Source organism: Urocampus carinirostris, chromosome 12 (assembly GCF_059441175.1).
Source record: "Urocampus carinirostris isolate Australia breed hairy pipefish chromosome 12, RoL_Ucar_1.0, whole genome shotgun sequence".
In the NCBI taxonomy this organism is placed as follows: domain Eukaryota; kingdom Metazoa; phylum Chordata; class Actinopteri; order Syngnathiformes; family Syngnathidae; genus Urocampus; species Urocampus carinirostris.
The window spans coordinates 28,460,600-28,479,876 of NC_142360.1; the positions used below are offsets into that span (position 1 = coordinate 28,460,600).

Sequence of the window (19,277 nt, forward strand, 5' to 3'; positions counted from 1 at the left end):
ACAACCTTTCTCAAAGAAAGAAAAAAAGGAGGGAAAAGTTTTTAAATTTTTCTAATAGAATAAAAAATAGGGAAGAAGAAATAATGAAAAGAAGCAAAAAATGAAAACAGGAAGAAAAGGGAAAGTTGGGGAAAAGAAAGCAAAAACTGAAAATGGAGAAAAAGAATCAGGAAAGAACAAAAAGAAAGAAAAAAAAGACGGGGATAAAATGTAAATTTCTCTCCTTTCATTTCCTTTATTTCTTGAGTTTTACCTTTTGTCTTATTTATTTTTATTCCTTTTTCCTGTCCTTTTTTCTTTACTTTTTAATTTTGTTATTTTCTTTTTTTTTCTTCTTATTTCTCTTCTTTTCCTTTTGGTCACTTTGAGTCTGTGTTTTGTCTTCTTCCATTGTGCTTTTAGCACTCGTTTTCGGCTGAAAGACAGAATACAGCGACATCCAGTTGGCAAATAATACACACTGTCCCTTTAACTTTCGTATTAAGGCAGGGAGCTCAGAATTACTGCAATTGGCCCCCAGAGCAAGAGTTTGAGACCCCTGGTTTAAATATTCAGAGAACCATATAGTTAGCAATTTAAAGGGGAACTAAACTCTTTTGATCCAACAAATATCAGACAGGGTCATCTTTATTTAAAGTACTCATGGACCCTGGACAGTGTTGCCAAAATTACCTTGAAAAAGTAACTGTTAAATAAATAGAAGCTCATTTATTTATCTATTCAGACATTCGTTTGTTTTTTTATCAACCGTGAGTAAAGCAATAATGTTTTTGTTTGGAAAGTATATACAGTATACGGTATCTGTTTGTGTTTCTGTACACTCAAAAAAAGAGGCAGGAGTTTAGATATGATATAGATATTTCACCGGCATTCAGGTAGGTTACCCTGGATGTAAAAAAATGCCCAAGAAAAGCTGACCACTTTTGGTTTTGTTGAATCAGCATTTTTTTCAAAGAAAAACATTCAGATTGACATTGAATACCAACACCAACTTTTACAGGCAGACAGGTAGGTTACCCAAAAGATGAAGTCAAGTCAAAATGTCTCAAAGGACTGCACAGTTCGCAATTACACCATCCCCTGATCTTAAACCAACATGCGGCAAAGGAAACATTCAAAACCTCAGCACGATGTAAATGAAAAACCTTGAAAAGGGGCCTCACAAATGGTAATCCCCTACCAGGATAACCAGGGTGCCAAAGATTTAGCATTGGGTAACAGTACACAAAACATAGTGAATCAATAAAAGAAAACAATAGGTAATATGAAAACTACCAAAAAAGCTGAATTGGTATTTTTGGTTTTGCTGACTTGGGAGCTTTCCCAGAAAGACATTCTATTCTCCCAGGCTAGAACAAGATTGGCCAGGATCACAAAATTTCAAAAGTAATCGGGTAGGTCACTCTACAGCTGAAAATGCCCCCTCAAAAACTGGCACAGCACTTTCGGTTATTTACCTCTTCCAGGATGGAACGGCATTAAATTCCAAAAGAATAAATAAAAGTTGACTCAGCACTTTTGATTTCGCTGACTCAGTATTTTTTTTCCAGAAAGACATTCCATTCTACAATGCCAGAACAACATTGAATATCAACATCGTCTTTTACAGTCAGATAGGTTACCCTAGGTGTGAAAAAATTCCCCGTGGGCTGACTTAGAAATTTTGGTTTTGCTGACTCAAAAGCTTTCCCAAAAAAAAAACAGACCAGAACATCTATGGCCAGGATCACAACCTTTTACAAGCATTTAGGTAAATCACTCTGAGGGTGAATGACCCTACCAAAAAGGGAAATGCCACCCAAAAATAGTTTTGCTCCTTAACACGGGTGATGCTCTAATGGCGCACAGCCATTCTAATTACTTTATTTGTGTATTTAAGTTGTTATATAACCGCATTAGTAGGTTGGACCGGCCGCCCCGCTTATGCTTCATCTCCTGACGAGGTCTCAGTCTCTTTCTGGACCCGATAACAATCCACATAGCACCCGTTTGCTAGTGATGAGACTTTCTTTGCGCTCATCTGACTTTCTTCAAGCATCCAACTTAAGTGATGCATTTATTTTCAATGTCACGAGCCGCTAAAATTGTGGCATTCGCCATGCTTCGCAATCAGTTTTTGGTAGACCCATTGACTCACAGCATACATCGGCCTATCACAGTCGTGCACAAAGTTGGATTTGATTGCAGTTGTCCATTGAAGGCCGATGATGACGTCCACCTTTATCGATGAGTTTGTTAGCGACTATAGAGTCTTTTCCTGGACCCACATGTCCTATTGCAGGAAGGACATGTGAAGATTGCTGTAGTGATGGCAGAAGCTGTGGGTGTGTTCCTCCTGCTTCTCTTCTCCTGTCTTCTGGCTGTCCTGGCCTCCACCATAATACGCATTCTCAATTGGCACTGCCGACGCCATGAGCTACGGTGGCAGCAGCCTCCTCCAGGGCCTCAGGTCTAATCTTACTCTTCCTTAAAGCTGTCTTCAGCTGGTCCTTGTAGCGCTTTTTCTGCCTCCCAGCAGAGCACAGACCATGATGTAGATCCCCATATAGCACCCTGCAAAGCAGCAGTTAGCTGGCATTCTCACTACATGGCCCAGCCAGTACCGGACAGTCACAGCCGTCCAAAACACACACACACGGCCCTCCGCAACCTACCCTAGTGATAGCATTTGCTGTGTGTGGTCTCCGGCAGAACACAATGCACATTTAAAATTGGCAAAGTATTAAAACCGCGAAAGAGCGAGGGACTGATAGTTATTATCATTTTCATTAGACCAAATGTGGAGTTTTTAGTCTTCTCTCATTAGTGAACGTTGTAGTTTGAATTTTGGGGATATTTTGTTCTTAACCACAGTCAAATAAACTAATTGAAAACTGACCTTGGTGACCATGAGAACCACAAAGTTCTTCTCACTGATATTGTATTCTTTCAGCTGGGTTTCATCGTTCAGGATTTTGCCTAGTAAAAAGAAAATTTACATAAGCAACGCAATGCCTTTAAAACAAAGTAACAATGGATGTATAATTTCTCAATGATAGCATTTATCATTAACCAGCGTAGATTAGCTTCTGTCTTTCAGCTGGATATACCGCTTTCCCTTGGTCCTCCTCTATTTTCAGCTTTAACGCTTTGACCTGATAAAACAAAGTTTCAGTCAGAAATGATGGGAAGACAACATATCAAACGGGTGTGCAGTCTTGCATTTAATATTCTCATCTCATCTCATTAGCCGTACCGCTTATCCTCAGTAGGGTCGCGGGGGGCTGGAGCCCATCCCAGCAATCATCGGGCAGTGGGCAGGGGACACCCTGAACTGGTTGCCAGCCAATCGGAGGGCACATAGGGACAGACAACTCATTCGCTCATTCACACCTAGGGACAATTTGGACCGGCCAATTCACCTGAAATGCATGTCTTTGGAATGTGGGAGGAAACCGGAGTGCCCGGAGGAAACCCACGCAAGCACGGGGAGAACATACAAACTCCGCACAGAAAGTCTGGAGCTGGATTTGAACCCATGACAGGTTCCCATGACATGAACTGTGCCGCACAAGCGCTAACCACTGCGCCGCCGTGCTGCTTGCATTTAATTTTGTAAGTAGAAAATGTATCCGAGTCACTTGCAGCATATTTTCGGCAGGGCAAACCTATTATTAGCAGGCGCTTAAACAGCAGATAGCAAATTAGCATACATGAGGTATTGAGTGTCGCATGCAAAACCAGCTTATACGTATTAGATGTCAACCGATTATCACACTGAGCACTGATATTTGGAAATTTGACGGATATCGGTATTGGCATTTTTATCTATTTGACGGGCCGATTTTTTAGGCTCAGATGCAGCCAAGCCTCTCCTTCCTTCTCTAGGCCGATACCCACCTCGCACCTTCTGATTGGATAAGCGACTGGGGGCGGAGCCACTAAAGAATGAAGAATAGCGTTAGAGCGTACTAAACAGCTGCAGCTCTACTAACTTCTGAGTCCCGACATGCCTGTGAAAGTCTGCTGATAAAATTGAGATTCTAAATAGTTTTTGCTGTGGTAGAAAAGTTTGTGTGCGATTAAGAAATAGCGCAAAAAGTGCAGTTAACTTTTTTCGGGGTGAAGGATTTTATACATTTGACTATAAAGGATTTTATACGATCGAATACAAATTACATTTAATGCAAAAGATATTCACTGGCTGGGCTGTGGTGCGAGGTCAGGGCACCCTGGTGGAAAATGTTGTTTACAGGAACGGCGGGAACGGGACGTAAGGCTGATAAGATATTCAGCACATCCACACGCAGAAAGGCCCTGATGACGTAGAAACGCTCTGTGTTGTTTTGAGTGTTCCAGACATCGCGACGCTCTTCGACGAGATGGTGATGCCCAGGGGGGCTTCCTTGGTACGCCCATGGGAGGAGTCGGCTCGCCATTATGCAGGGAGAAGATGGCCAATAGGAGAGAGCTAAAGGACTTGAGAAAAAGGCTTCCCACATACGCCAACGACACTAATTCGGCCATTTTCGATGGAATACACTTAGTTAAATTGTTAATAAAATTAAATCTGCCCCTGTGTGAAAATGTCGGCTTTTTTGTTCATCTTTTCCCTCAAGAAATGAGCGCGCATAAATTGTTGGGTGAATAAATGTAGGTTGTGTTTGGTTAATGGAGTCAGATAACTAATTCCAACAATTTGGTAAACGGTACATTTTGATATTTAATTCCCAACAGGGGAAAGCACAATCAGGTGAAGACTAATATATTAGCTATTGTCATAGTATTGGTTTGTTCGGTTTACAAGAAAGTTTAGTCATGTTCGTTGTGTTGAAATTCTAATTTGCTGTAAAAGGTTCCAGGGATCTTTTTAAGTTTTGATGTACTTTTATATGTGTCATGATTACTAATTAGTGTCACCTGTGCCTGCTCGTTTGACACCATCCGCTGCAGGTTACCTGATTGGTTCCCCGTCCTTTTTAAGCTCAGTCCTTTCCCTCGCCTGTTGTCAGTCCGTCAGCAAACCTCTGTTTCTACAAGGCAAGCTCTTTGACTCTGACTCCCGTCCGTTCCTGATTTCCCCGTTTATCTCCGTCTACGACCTGTTTTTTGACCCCGACCACGTTTTCTCTTCCGTCCTGGCTTTCGACCCGTTTTTGATCCTGACCACGTTTTTGCTCTCCTGTCCCGGCTATCGACCTGTTTTTTCCATCTTCGACACCACCATCTCCCACTCCAGATCCACTTTCGCATTCAGAACACAATCCGATTCTGTGAGTGGCTTGCTTCCCGCGTCCAGCGGACACCGGATCTTGGGCGCTGCCATTCCTCTTTCCCTCAATAAACTTGTGGTTAGCGTTACGCATCTGGGTCCTGATTCTGTTCTGGTTGTGACAATATGAGTTGCTGCTAAGTCTAATTTTATTTCCAGCAATGTTAGATCTTGGTTCAAGTAAAAGATTAGTCATGTTAGTGGTGTTGAAATTCTATTGTATTGACTGTAAATTGTAAAAGGTGTCAGAGAGCTATTGAAGTTCTATTTGAATGTACTGTATAACAATTATTCTTTGTTCCTTTTAACATTGTTGAAAAAGTTTTAAAGCTTGTACAGCAAATGAATGTCGAGACTCGTGATTAAGAGTGTCACAAATAAACATGACTTGACTTCAGCATATGCTACAAGATGGTAATACACATGTTTGTGTTGACAATAATGGCAGCTGCAGTGTTTACTAAAAACAACTTTGACTCACCGTCTCCTCGGGGTCGATGTGAATTATAAACGTCTGCTGCTGAAACGTCTTTAGCCTCACTGTAAGCATTCTGACAGCCACTAAACCAAAAATACTTACGAAAAATATAATCCTTTACATTTCACACTCGGTCGACTGACTGGTAAATAGCGGGTCCAAGTTAATGGTCACTCTCTTTGAGCGACCCAGCTCCGATTTCATGCAATTTAAGGAGCACAAGGGCGCCCCCTAGTGAATGAATGCATACCTGTCGCGCTCCAGGGCTCCATGCCCTTACAAACTGTCGTATTTTCCCTTACAAAATACAAAATAATCTTACACCATATTTTTTTTTCCAAACGTGTTTATTTATGTAGTTTAACATGTTATATTGTACATGTGTTTCGTTGTATCATATATAATGTTAATTAGCATTTTGTTGTGAGATACTGAGTTGCTCGACATGAATGAGGTTTAATATAAAAAAGTCAAAGAATGAAGTATCTTGGACGTTCACTGTAGAAGGAAAAATACATGCAAATATAATTAGGGAGAATAATACATTTTCTTGTTCATATTGTTAATTCATTTTCTGCATTAAATTATTGTTGGTAATATACTGATTTAAGGGATCACCACAAACCTGTCTTTTTTCATTTTCTCCTTTTATACTTCCTTTTTTTCTTAACTTATTTATACAACATAATAATTCGTAATATAATTCATCAAAGCAAGTGAGCTGTTTGAGAGCCGGCTCTCTTTAATGAGTTGAGCCGAAAAAGCCGATTCTCTAACTGCTCTGCTTTCGCTTTGTTCGCGTGTGATCGGAATGATGCATGATGGAAAATACCCAGGCGGCAGACGCATGCGCGGAGTAGCATCAACCGACTGGCTTCGTTTGCAACGAAAAAAACGATACAGAGATAGAGGCTACCGCGGCGAACTCGTTTGACTTGATTGATTTGCCGTTTTGTGATAGTCGGTGTTTACCGGATGGTACCCATAATTGACAAATTTGCATTTTTCCGTACAGGTTTTTTTGTATGTCGAACACGTCTTAAAATGCATAATAAATGTACTTTGTATGGCAAAAACGTACAGGTTTACAGGTATGTAGGTAGGTAGGTAGGTGGGTAGATAGATAGGTAAATTATTAGATAGATTATAGTTTTCTGTTTTGTGAAAGAAATCCTGAAAAACTAGACCTGATGACACGTGCTCCCGAGGACTTGCTGTGATGCTAAAGGAAAAAGCAAAATCTATCTATTTATCCATTATTTGCACAGTCATGGAGCCCATCACAGTTATCTTCAGGCAGTGGGCAGGGGACACCCTGAAATGGTTGCCAGCTGGTCGAGGGGCAAACAGGGACAGACAAGTCACTCGCTCATTCACACCTAGGGACAATTTGGACCGGCCGATCAACCTGACATGCATGTTTTTGGAATGTGGGTGAATACCGGAAACCCACGCAAGCACGGGGTGAACATGCAAACTCCGCACAGGAAGACTGGTAGCTGGATTTGATCCCATGACCTCACAACTGTGCCGCAGGCGCGCCAACCACTCATCCACTGTGCCGGAAGAAGTTAAATATATAAACAAAACCAAGGCCCGCAATTACACAGTAATAATAGTAGGAAAATCTACAGTTCAATATTCTCCATCGGGTGCAAAAGAATCTCAGTAGGGATCATTGGAGGAAAATGGGAGATGAAGGGAGAAAGAAAAAAAAGAACATCTACAAGACACACCACAAGAAAGTGTAATGCTGCATCTACAACTTTTTGATCATAAGAGAGGGGCCTAACCATTCTTGCATGCCTTTTGGTGGGAGAACGCGTCTCCATCAATGGGTCCTGAGTGCTTTCATCTTAATATTGAAACGTTGTAATAAATGTCCTCAACTGCATTGCTTATCTCCAACTCTATATTTATCAAAGTCTGAATACTTGGTGTGGTCCCGGAATAGAACACGCAGCGAGACATCAGAATGTCCCTTCGCCTTCATTAGGTAGGTAGGCAGGTAGGACAGATATAGGTGACGGTAGGTACGATAGATTCGTAGGTAGGTAGGCTCACTAGATACGAAGGCAATTAAATGAAATGATCTGCATTTATACAGCGCTTTTCAAGTCAATGACTTCCCAAAGCGCTTTACAATGTGCTCCACATTTCCCAATAGCGGCCTTACAGCCATGTAAGGCGCTAACCTGCTTATTGGGGGTTCAGTGTCTTACCCAAGGACACTTCGACTTGTAACACGGACGAGCCAGGATTCGAACTGGGATCCCTTGATCCCAAGACGAGCGCTCTACCTCCTGAGCTACTGCTGCCCCTAGGTAAAAAGTAGGTAAAAACCAGAAAAAAAACATTCAGGCACTCCAAATATAGGACCGAGCGCGCATCGCGGGCAAGGGTCGGCCCAAATCACATTTCCTCCTCCCGAGTCCACACAAAAAACAATCAAGTTAATTGGTCAGGCTTGTTCAACCTTTTTAATTGAGTATTTTCCGAAAGCCAGTCTAGTAAATGTCTTTGCCAATAATTTTCCAACCAAAACAGTTTCTCCTCCTCCTACTGCAATTGTGGATTGGAATAAACCCTACTAAATTAATACAATATAATTGCTTGTACAGCTTGATTCCTCAAGTTTAAACACAGTTTGCGCGATCACTTTGGTGCATTATTGCCTCCAATCTAACATTATCCTAGGCCTTCTAGCAGGCCTTGGTGTCGCTATTTCAAAATCTGATTGGTTAACCCAATAGTTTTGTTGTCACTTATGTTATGCCCCCTCAGGATCAGCAGATCTGCTGGTGAAGGCCTACGGCCAGATTTCTGACTTTGGCAACAAGTAATGGTTGAAATGCTTAAATATGAGAACAAACATCTGGAAGCAGCGCAACCAGAGGAACAGCAATAAAAGGAAGCTGACAGACAATTTGGAATTATTTAATAAGTAGTCATGAACGAAATATAATTTACATCACATGATTCAGATATTTTTAGGCCAGCAGAGAAAGCCTTGCAGGCCATGACAGCCCACCACTGTGTAAAAAAACCTTTACACAAATGTGAAAACTTCTCCAATCGGTTGAAAATTCGTAGCAAAACAGATCCAGATGGGAGTTGTGGTGGGACTAGAAAACATCAATTAATTTAGGTTGGGTGACAAAAAAAAGTCAGATCCCATGAGAGTTAAAGACAATTCAAGTGTGAGAAATGTCAATTCTTATGAGAGTCAGGAAGTGATGTAAAGGATTTGGATTTGTCTAGATATAGTCCAGAGTAGATAATTGATGGTCATAATGAGACCTTCTTATTGTCATTCAAATAAGAGAGACACCTAACCCAGACTTTTTTTATGTACTAAATCGTGCTGTCATCCTTTTGATGAAATTGGATTGTTGTTGCATTCAAGGGTGTACGTTTTGCCTGGGCATTGGTGCAAACATCGCATTTTGGGGGACAAAACAATGATTGCTCGAAAATGAAACACAATAAAGCAATAATGACAACATAGAAAATCGAACTTAAATGCAGCACTACAGTTCAATTCTTGGCTTCTTCAATATCTTATTATCATCATTGCCCTTGTTTTCAAAGAATTCAAAGTCTTCATCCTTTTTATTGTCGTCCTCCCACTTCTTCCTGTCCTGTTCATCTTGTTCTTCCTTCATCTTCTTCTCAGTTGCCTGGCAAGTACAAAAAAACTGCACTAAGTGCTATTTTTGGCAAACATTCCTTGGGTTTGCTAAAAGCTGAAATATGCTGTAAAATGTCTACTGAAAAATGCTTGAGAATTACAGACCTACCATTATAAAAAAAAAAGTAAAATACATCCATCCATCCATTATCAACACCGCTTATCCTCAGTAGGGTCGTGGGGGTGCTGGAGCCCATCCCAGCTATCTTCGGGCAGTGGGCAGTGGGCACTGAACTGGTTGCCAGCAAGGGAACACAGAGACAGACAACTCGCTTGCTCATTCACACCTAGGGACAATTTGGACCAGCCAATCCACCTGAAATGCATGTTTTTGGAATGTTGGAGGAAACCGTAACGCCCGGATGAAACCCACACGAGCACGGGGAGAACATGCAAACTCCACACAGGAGGTTTGATCTCATGACCTCAAAACTGTGCCACACAAGCGCTAACCACTGCACCGCCGTGCTGCCCCTTGTAAAATACAATGTTTACATTTTCAGATTGTAATTGAATTTGACAAGATACCAGCTATTGTCTCACCTGTTTTCCAGCTAGAGCCCATTCTACAATTATCTGCGGAGATTGATTATTAAAAAAAAACATATATAATCTACTTCTATTTCTGTGTGTTGCAACTCAGATTACTCAATGTTAGTAGCACTTGTAGTAATTATTTCAGTTAGGGACAAAAATTCAGAGTGTGTGTTACCTCTCAAAAGAGACCAAAAGTGTCTATATTCTCCAAACCGTCCAAGAACAGCATTAAATTGATTTTGGGTACATTTTGGAGGGAGACGTCCAGGAGCAATGTTCCCACTAATTTTCCACGGGTCTGAGCGTTCACACAAAGTCAGTGCGCAACGCTTGAAACAACGGTGAGCAACGGCAATCCCAAGTCTGGCAACTGAGTCATTATCGAACATGTCCAAAACTTGACATCAAGTTACATTTTGCTGAGTTTTCGGCAATGCAAGAAAAAAATTCACTTTTGAATGAATTGACTAATGTATTATTGCAAAGGTTGTACGGCCTACAAACGTCATTTGTTTTTACAACAATTCTTTCACAAGATTTTCATTTCTTTTTTTTCCTGGTATCTTTTGCTGCATACTACTAACATTTTTGGGTGCTTATTTAGTCAGTTGCACGATACAGAACTGTATTTAATCACATTTTTTTAGTGGAAGTACAATGTTGGCAACAAGATTGACTTGGTATAATTGGAAATTATTTGAATGCAACACATACTTTTTCTTCTTTTTCCCCTGTTTTTTTCAATTTTTTTAATCCCTTTAAAAAAATCTCATTGTGTTTATTTTTTCCTAGCTGTTACTTTTTTCTTTTTGTTCTCTATTTACTTTTTTTTCCTTTGTTTCTTTCTTTTCTTTTTTTGGGCTTTTTTCTGAATTTTTAGTTCTTTTTTCTCTTCCTTTTGTTTTTTTCTCAGCTTTCCACTACTTTTTCTTTTTGGTATTTTTTTCTTTTTTGTTCTATTCCCCCTTCCTTTAAGTCATTTTGTGCATAATTTTACATAATATTTGGTCATATAGGGATGAAAGAAGCAAAAACAACCTGAAGAGCCGTTTAGGACCCGAAAGAGCCGGTTCCTTTTCGTGAGCCGAGCCAAAGAAGCCTGTTCTCAAAAAACTAAAAACTCACACACGCAGCTTAGAGGGAACATTGCGCTGGATAGATTTTCTTGTGCGCTGAGAATGTGCAGGCAGTGAGCGATCGCGCACGCGCGCAGCTTAGAGGGAACACTGTCCAGGAGGCATCCTTATCATTTTAAAATATATATTTTTTCATATTTTCACTGAAAGAAACTTTTTATCTAAACGTGCAATGACATTGTTTGGCATACAGTCAAGGTACACAGTTAACGTCTTGATAAGAGGTAAACGCTGAAAATGGAAAGAGTCACGTGCAATGTCATTACCTGAGTGAGTCCCCATGTCTGTCTCGCGAACTCTTCCGCTTCCTGGACATCGTCAGTAATGAGAAAATTGTCAAATATAGTTCCGGACTCCATCTGAAGGAGGAATAAATATCACTGAGCGCCCATTTCAAAAGACGTTTTACGTGTCCTGTACCTGCCACAAGTCCAATCCCAGCACGCCGATGTCATCAAACCTGTACATGTCGCTGTCGAAAACATACTCGGGGTTGGCGATCTCGGGGTGGACCCACAGGCCTTTGAAGTTGGGGTTGTCTATCTGCCTGGGTGTCCAATCACCCTGTGAATTAAAATATGGTGAGCTCCTGATGGGGTGACTCCTCACTGCTAAGGACGCACCTTGTACTCAGGGTTGATCATCATGCGGGGAACCCACTTTCCGTCTAAGCCGTCTTCCCAGTCGCTCGGTTTACGTGATCTGGGGTCCGGGATGATTTCTGGCTGGTCCCAGTCCTGGAAGCATAACCTGTTAATCTTGCATCACCACTAAGCATTAGAACAAGTATGATAGCTGAAAGAGTCAAGTCCAGTCAAGTCACATTAGTTTGTATAGCCCAGGGGTAGAGAACCTATGGCTCGGGAGCCATATATGGCTCTTTTCATGAGTACATATGGCTCAGAAATAAAATGTAACTATTGCACATCTCTCTGTGGCGTTCCAAAGTCAAGTGATTTCATCCCGATTTTGGTTCATATAAAGCCGAAGCAACTTTAATGCAGAAGTTTGATAAGAAACCATTTCAACTGATAAATAAAAACGCTGGCAAACGACTTTGATTGGGTGAGCAGTACAGGTGGGCGGATCCCTGCACTCAACGCAAGACACTTCCTTCTCTCTCTCTCGCTCGCTGAGTGCAGTCCACACCGAAAGTGAATATGACGATATGCTTATCGTTTGCAGTCATTTGTGACATTTTTACAAGAGAACTTTGCATGCACATTGTTTTGAAACCGTCATTAAGGACAAATTTTATGGAAAAAAATGGCCTCAACACTCTTAACTGAAGGTGGAAAACAAATTGTAAATGGTATATTTACATTGATTTGGGACACAGGATTTTGCATTATTATCATTTCATACATTTGATTAAATCGTCAAATGACACACAGTGAAATAAAATGTGCTGGCTCCCTGTCAGTTTAAGATGTGATATTAAGTTTCTGTTTGTATTATTCAAAATTTTGCATGGACTTGCCCACTCATATATTACAGAATTAATTTCCCCCTATGTTCCTGCTCGGAGCCTTCGCTCGGAAAACGCTGGTCTACTAGAGCCAAGAGCCAAGAAGAATTCCGCAGGTTCAAGAGTGTTCTCCATTGGGGCCCTGGTACCGTGGAATACTCGGCCCTCTGGGATTGATCTGAAACCTTTAGTGAAATAGTTTAAATCTATGGTTCAAACACACTTAGATTTGATAGCTTATGAATGATGTTGACCTCAGGAAGCTGTCAAACAGACATCCTGTCATTATCTATATTTCATGTTGATGATGCCTTTGTATTGTCTGTGGACGCCCTTGTATATCCATTACCTCACGCGCGCCCCCTTTTCAAGGTTTCTTCATTCCCCTCAGACTGAAGTTTTTGAGTTTTTCCCTGCCCTTATGCAGGTTTTAGATCAGGCAATGGTGTAATAGTAGTCTGTACAGCCCTTTTAGACTTCTTGTGATTAAGAGCTGTACAAGTAAACATGACTTGACTAAAAATTACTTTACATATTTGTATTCCTTTTCATTGATATAATTTGTTTAGTTGTTATTCTGCATTTCAACTACGATTGAGGTCTTGAAATTTCACACACAATCTTAAAATATCTCTGGTGGTGGGTGACACCCACCTACACCTCATGACAACAGGTGAAAAATGCTTCAAAAGACAAAAAGGACAAAATTGAGTTGATCCTTAAATTTGAAAATGCGGCTTGCTCTGTAGTCCGATATTTATGGTAACTACTTATAAAACATCAGTAACAGTTCAATCATAAATGGTATTCACAAAAAGCGTTTTGTAAGGAACCAAGCAGGAAACACTGATGTTTTTCTAGGAATGAAAAGTAGTAGGACTTGTTCTCAATAAACTTGTCATTCTTGTCACACAACTTTTATGCCCATGTTGTCAGAAACAAATGTAAAGATTCCAAAGTCTTTTAGAGGAGAGAAAAATCATTTACCCATAAACAATTGATACAATGAAACGTGACAAACATTCCCGTGTAGACCAAAAAGGCAAAAGCATGCCAAATGACCTTGTTGACGCGGTTACCTCAGGCTTGGTATCGTTGGGGTCGTCGATTGTGGGACGGTCATCCCAGTCAAGGGGCTTGCTGGCCTTGGGGTCTTTGATGGTCTTGGGAGGCAGCAGGTCCCAGTCATCCTCCAGCGAGCCCGATACCACCTCCAGGTTGTCAATATTAACCTGGTAAGTTTGGTCTGGACGCAGCACCAGAGTGTACACATGGCTCAGCTCATCATCCTGCCCAAGTGAACCAGGAGTTAAAAAAAACACCAACATTTTTTACAGAAAAAGCAGGCCTCCTACTCTACCAGGCCAAAAGGGGCTGACCTTGCACTCGATGGTGTTTTTGTTGATGTGTTCTTTTCCTTTGTAGTTTAGGATGACGTGAACTTTCTTATTGGCTGCGCCGCAGATGTCAGGTCCTGGTGCCAAACAAACTTCATTCGCATTTATTTTTCAAATTAAAGTTTATGACAAGATTAGGATTGCAAAATAAAAGTTTTAATGTCAGGTTTAGTCTCAAATGAAGGTTATAGCTAGCTATAACAGTAAAAAGCAAGTAGCAAAATAGAAAGCTAAAATCAAATCTAGATAGCTACCTCGAAAGGAGCACAAAATTTTGCTTGCAAACTAGCAAAAAATGTTAGCATAGATAGCCTACTATTTTTTTCATAACAATGTAAAGTGCTAGCTCAATAGTTTGCTAAAGAGCCTAAAAAGATAGGAAGATAGCTAGCTACAAAGCTAAAAAGTTGGACAGATTGCTAGATTAAAAAAACTGCACATTTTGTGCTTATTTGCTTTCTAAAACCCATACATCGGAAGTTAGTTTTTGGTATTTCCTGTAAAGTGAAATGAATAAAAAGAAAAAATAAACATATTTGTTTGATACTCAAATAGATTCTAATAATATTCTCTTATAATTATCAATACTTGAATGGATATTATTATCCATGAAGCCCATGAACTGGAGATCATTTACTTTAATTTCTAAAATAACATCTTCATATTACTATGATGCTACTATGTTATCACCAGGTTAGTTATCAAAAATAAGGTTAAATAGACCCAGTCAACCAATTAAATAATAATTTTACTAGAAAACCACAATGACCCAGCACTGGTTAGCTATTTTCAGAACAGGTCTGCGGGCATCTCAACTGTCCTTAGGAGGCACCCTGGTGCCCACAAGCACCACTTTGGAGACCCCTGATCTATGGTAATTTCAACGCGCTCAGTATTTCCAGGGGAAACTGAAATACTTTTGAAACAAAGTATGTAGTAACTGTAACTAATTACTCTTTTCAAGTAACACGCCCAACACTGATTAATACAGGTCTTCTTGACCGAAGCTTTCCTGACCAAACATGAGGTAGAATGGCGATTGCGCGTTCATGTTGTTCTGGTCCAGTCGGGTGTGAAAAAGTTTGACGTAGCTTCCGCCGCAGTTGATCCCTTGCTGGTACTTGACGCTGAATTGGAGCACCAGGACTTTGCCTTCGTTGCTGAAAGGCTCAAAGCGCGCCGAAAGCGCATAGAAGCGCGCATCCTCACTCGTCTGTATGCCTGCAACGACAACAAACGAGGTAAGCTACAAAAGACAGAAAACGTCCAAATGAGATAATACTTTGGCAGAAAAACTTACAAAAAACTTCAATCAAACTACAGTAATCCCTCGCTGTATCACGGTTTACTCTATGTGGTTTCAATAGTTAGTTTAATTTTTTGTGCGTTTTAGTTTCGTGAGTACCGTTATGCCCAGTGTTGGGAATAACGGCGTTATAAATAACACAGTTACACAACGGTGTTATCTTAACTCAGTAACGGGGTTATATAACTAATTACTCGTTACAACACCGTTATCGTTACCGGCGGTCGAAAGCGGTGCTTTACTTTGGGATCCTTTTGGGATCATGTCACCATTCAGAATAGCGACTATAATATATTTACATAGCAATTACGAATACAGTATTTACTTACTAGAGAAAAGGCGAATCGGTGAATGCTGCAACCGACTCATTTCAATCGCGAACGAAGTGACTCTGTGAGCCTTCTCTTGGAAGTGGGTGCCGGCTACCCACCAATCGAGAGCCGGTTCCCTTCGAGACGTTATTTTCGTCACAGACCAGAAACAGACACAGGACCTAATAGCGATCGTTTTCTCAGTTTTTATTGATAAAGAGGGAGAGTAAGGCTTGCTTCCACGATCCGATGGCTGATGGACAAAAAGAGCAAGCAGTGCGGAAGTGGCACTTCCGTGTCTGGCGAGGAGGATCGGAGACAAGCGGGAATAGCAAGTCGTTGGCCGGGACTGGAGATCAAAGGCGGTGTCGAGTTCGTAAGCGAGGTCGGTAGCAGGAAGCAGGCAGGTAACGGGGCGAACCAGGTCAGGTAACAGGCAGGCAGAACGGGGCGTAGTCAGGTCCGGAAACAGGTTGGCAACAAAGATTGAGCAGAAAAAAGCAGGGCAGGAACGGAGTCGGATGAAAAGGCTTACAGCCTCGTTGGCGCAGTAGGCAGCGCGTCAGTCTCATAATCTGAAGGTCGTGAGTTAGAGCCTCACACGGGGCAAGTCTTTTATAACCTATACTTTTTGTGGAAAATATCTCTGTATTATTTGGGATTGCAACATCCTTTGCTGTCTGGTAATCCTGGAAGGGGGATACCACATGTGCGGTCCCTTCTCAAGGTTTCTTCATTTTCCTCATGTTGAGGTTTTTTGAGTTTTTCCTAGCACTCATGTTGGTTCCAGAGCAGGGGATGGTGTAATAATAGTCTGAAAAAAAGTCTGTGTAATATAGTCTGTGTAATATAGTCTGTGTAATAACCTGTGAAGCCCCTTGAGACTCTTTGTGATTAAGGGCTATACAAATAAAAATGACTTGACTTGACTTGACTTACTGAGCTGAAGACAACAGTTCGCATAATGATCTGACGGCTTCCTCTTGGAAGCCGAGGGTTTAAAAAGAGAGTGTCAGCAAATCAGCTGTCCGGGCTGTTGGCGCCAATTAAGCCGCCGCAGCTGCGCTCAATCGGCAATCATGAAGATTTTTCTCTCATGATTGGTCAAAATGCTTTTTTTTCAGGTATTCTGTGCTGTTGACTTTGAATTTGTTGAATATAATAAAAGCCTAAAAAAATGTTTTCTATTTCATTTTTTCTTTATAGATTTATAAATATTTTAATTCGATTTTCTGTGTTTTTCTTTGTTAACGTTTAAGTGTTCATTTTGCTTCATTGTCCCCCTTTTTAAGTGATTCATAATAAAACATAATAAACAGTAATGAATAAATTAAACAACAAAAACAACCTAAAGAGCCATTTGGGTGCCTAAACAACCGTGTCTCTATTTAACCAGGCAAGCTGAAAACGCCGGTTCTCGAAAAAGAGTCAGAATTCCCAGCTTGACAACAGACCATTAGAATTAGATTTAATTTATTTAACTCACTTTGTATTCTTTACTGCTTATTGTTATTTAATTTTATTGTTACTGTTTATTTTTTGTTGCATTTGAGGTGTAGGATAAACAGTTGCTGGAAAGGTGCAATAAATATGGTTCTATAACACAACAACCTGTGTCATGTCCTGCACGGTTGTCATGGGGGCCAGCTAACCCCGCCCCTTGACACCGGCTGAGACGCATTGAACTGATTGCTTGTGGAGTACTTAAACGCTCCTTTTGGGACTGCCTGTTGCCAGACCATTGCTTTACCTTGTTGAAGACCCGTTCATGACTGTTTTATCTGAGTAATGCCTAGTTTGTAATTTTGATTGCCTTTAAACCTGTTTTGTTTTGTCTTTGGTCCGTTTGTGTGTTGGACAACTTTTATTTCCTAATTAAAGTGACAGATCAAATTGAATCGTTTCTCCGGCGCCGTCACGAATGGCAGCCACTCCAGCAGCTCCCGTGTTATTTTCGATTGTTCTCAGTTATTTTCGATTGTTCTCAGCTTAGGGATGCTGCTGGAAAAGTGAATTTCCCTTCGGGGATGAATAAAGTATCTATCTATCTATCTATCTATCTATCTAGATCTACGCATATGAGATCCGACTTCCAGCTTCCCGGTCCATTTCCTGACAGTCTGTTCTTCTCTAATCAACTCACTCGAATACTGCTCAGAAAATGTCAATTTTTTTAACATACAACAGCTTCTTTTAAAGATAACAGAAATAGTTATACTCTCCCTGGTAACTCGTTACTTTTTGGAAAAAGTAGTGAGTGACTAGAACTACTTACTTTTTCAAAGTAACCTGCCCAACACTGGTTATAGCACTCCAAAATTAAAATGAATGAATTATAATAGATTAGAATCAATTTTTGGAAGGTTGCAGAGTTTTTTGAAATTACTGTAAAGTTTTCCGCTGTTCATTTTTTTTAAAACAGGAAGGGGTTAATTTGACAACTCACCTTTATCAAGCTCAGCATCGCCGTAGAACTTTCCTGCGGTCAGTTTCCATTGGCCGTAATCGTCCCTGTGCTTGGATTCCACCCACCTGCTTCGCCAACCCTCTGCCATAAACCACAAAACAAACGCACCCGTCAGAAATTGGCCCCACGTTTAACATTAAAATTCAAATTCAGCAAATCAGAAAGAGGGCCAAATCAAAAATTGATTGTTGAAAATGAAAGGAGCTGCCAATGCTAGTTGCTAATGTTGTGCTTGTCACGGCTAAAGACCCCTAAAGTAATGCTAGAAATATTATAGCTAAAGGTTAACCACTAAAGCTTCATATAAGTTGAGTTCAGGCTGACAACTGCCAAAAGTTAACGAAAATAATATTTGAGAAAAATAAAGGATGTATTTGCAATGCATTAATTTCATTTTTTAATTGAGCAACGCTAGTTGCTAATGCTAGTCGCTAAGGCTAATAAAGTGACAGTGTCTGTTATTTCAGCTGCTTAAGCAATGCTAGTTGCTAGAGCTGTGCAAGTCACAGCTAGCGACCCCAGGACCCCTTATGCGATGACATTACAGATATTATAGCTAACAGCTAACCACTAAAGCTAAATACGTTCTCACGACTTAAAATAAGTCTTTTTGCTGTGTAATAATCAGGGTTGGGTAGGGTTACTTTAACTGGATTACTTTCAATTACTTTTGGATTACTCCAATACCAAATATGCTAATAAAAGACAAAGAAACTAAATATGAATAAAATGACTAAATTTTGTGCAGGCTTGGGGAGTAACGGAATACATGGAACGGCAAAAATGATGTTGGCAAGCTGTTTGGATTTGTTTTCATTTTGTTTCTGTCGCATTTTATGTTAGTTTTGCCGGAGATCAAAGCCAGGAGAGAAAGCTTACCACGTGTTGTGAGTCATCATTTTATTCATATTTAGTTTCGTTTGTCTTTTATTAGCATATTTGGTATTGGAGTAATCCAAAAGTAATTGAAAGTAATCCAGTTAAAGTAACCCTACCCAACCCTGGTAATATTATGTGCCTTCATTTTCTTTCTTCACTTTTATCTATTTAAATGTAGAAGAGCTAAGCTAAAAACTGCCACTATTATTTGGGCACCATCATTAGACGCAAGTTATTAGTGGGATAAATCAACTTCCAAGATAAAAAAATAATAGCAATTTTTATCATTATTATAGATTTGAATTTCAATAAAATAAAGCACAAAAATTGATTAAACATAAACAACTATTTTTTCA

The 19,277-nt window shown here is 40.3% G+C and overlaps 1 protein-coding gene across 1 annotated transcript in view; it reads right to left on the reverse strand.

Moving 5' to 3' along the window:
- Positions 1-19,277, reverse strand: part of LOC148355414 (uncharacterized) — a 28,868-nt gene that overhangs the window by 7,189 nt on the left and 2,402 nt on the right. The window contains exons 2-13 of the mRNA XM_088350224.1: positions 18,022-18,123; positions 14,976-15,179; positions 13,941-14,035; positions 13,641-13,850; positions 11,717-11,830; positions 11,514-11,657; positions 11,360-11,452; positions 9,261-9,409; positions 7,664-7,792; positions 5,733-5,844; positions 3,053-3,134; positions 2,879-2,958 (exon numbers count right to left, since the gene is read on the reverse strand). Coding sequence (XP_088206350.1) covers positions 2,879-2,958; positions 3,053-3,134; positions 5,733-5,844; positions 7,664-7,792; positions 9,261-9,409; positions 11,360-11,452; positions 11,514-11,657; positions 11,717-11,830; positions 13,641-13,850; positions 13,941-14,035; positions 14,976-15,179; positions 18,022-18,123 — 1,514 coding nt within the window. The remainder of the gene's footprint in view (positions 1-2,878; positions 2,959-3,052; positions 3,135-5,732; positions 5,845-7,663; positions 7,793-9,260; positions 9,410-11,359; positions 11,453-11,513; positions 11,658-11,716; positions 11,831-13,640; positions 13,851-13,940; positions 14,036-14,975; positions 15,180-18,021; positions 18,124-19,277) is intronic.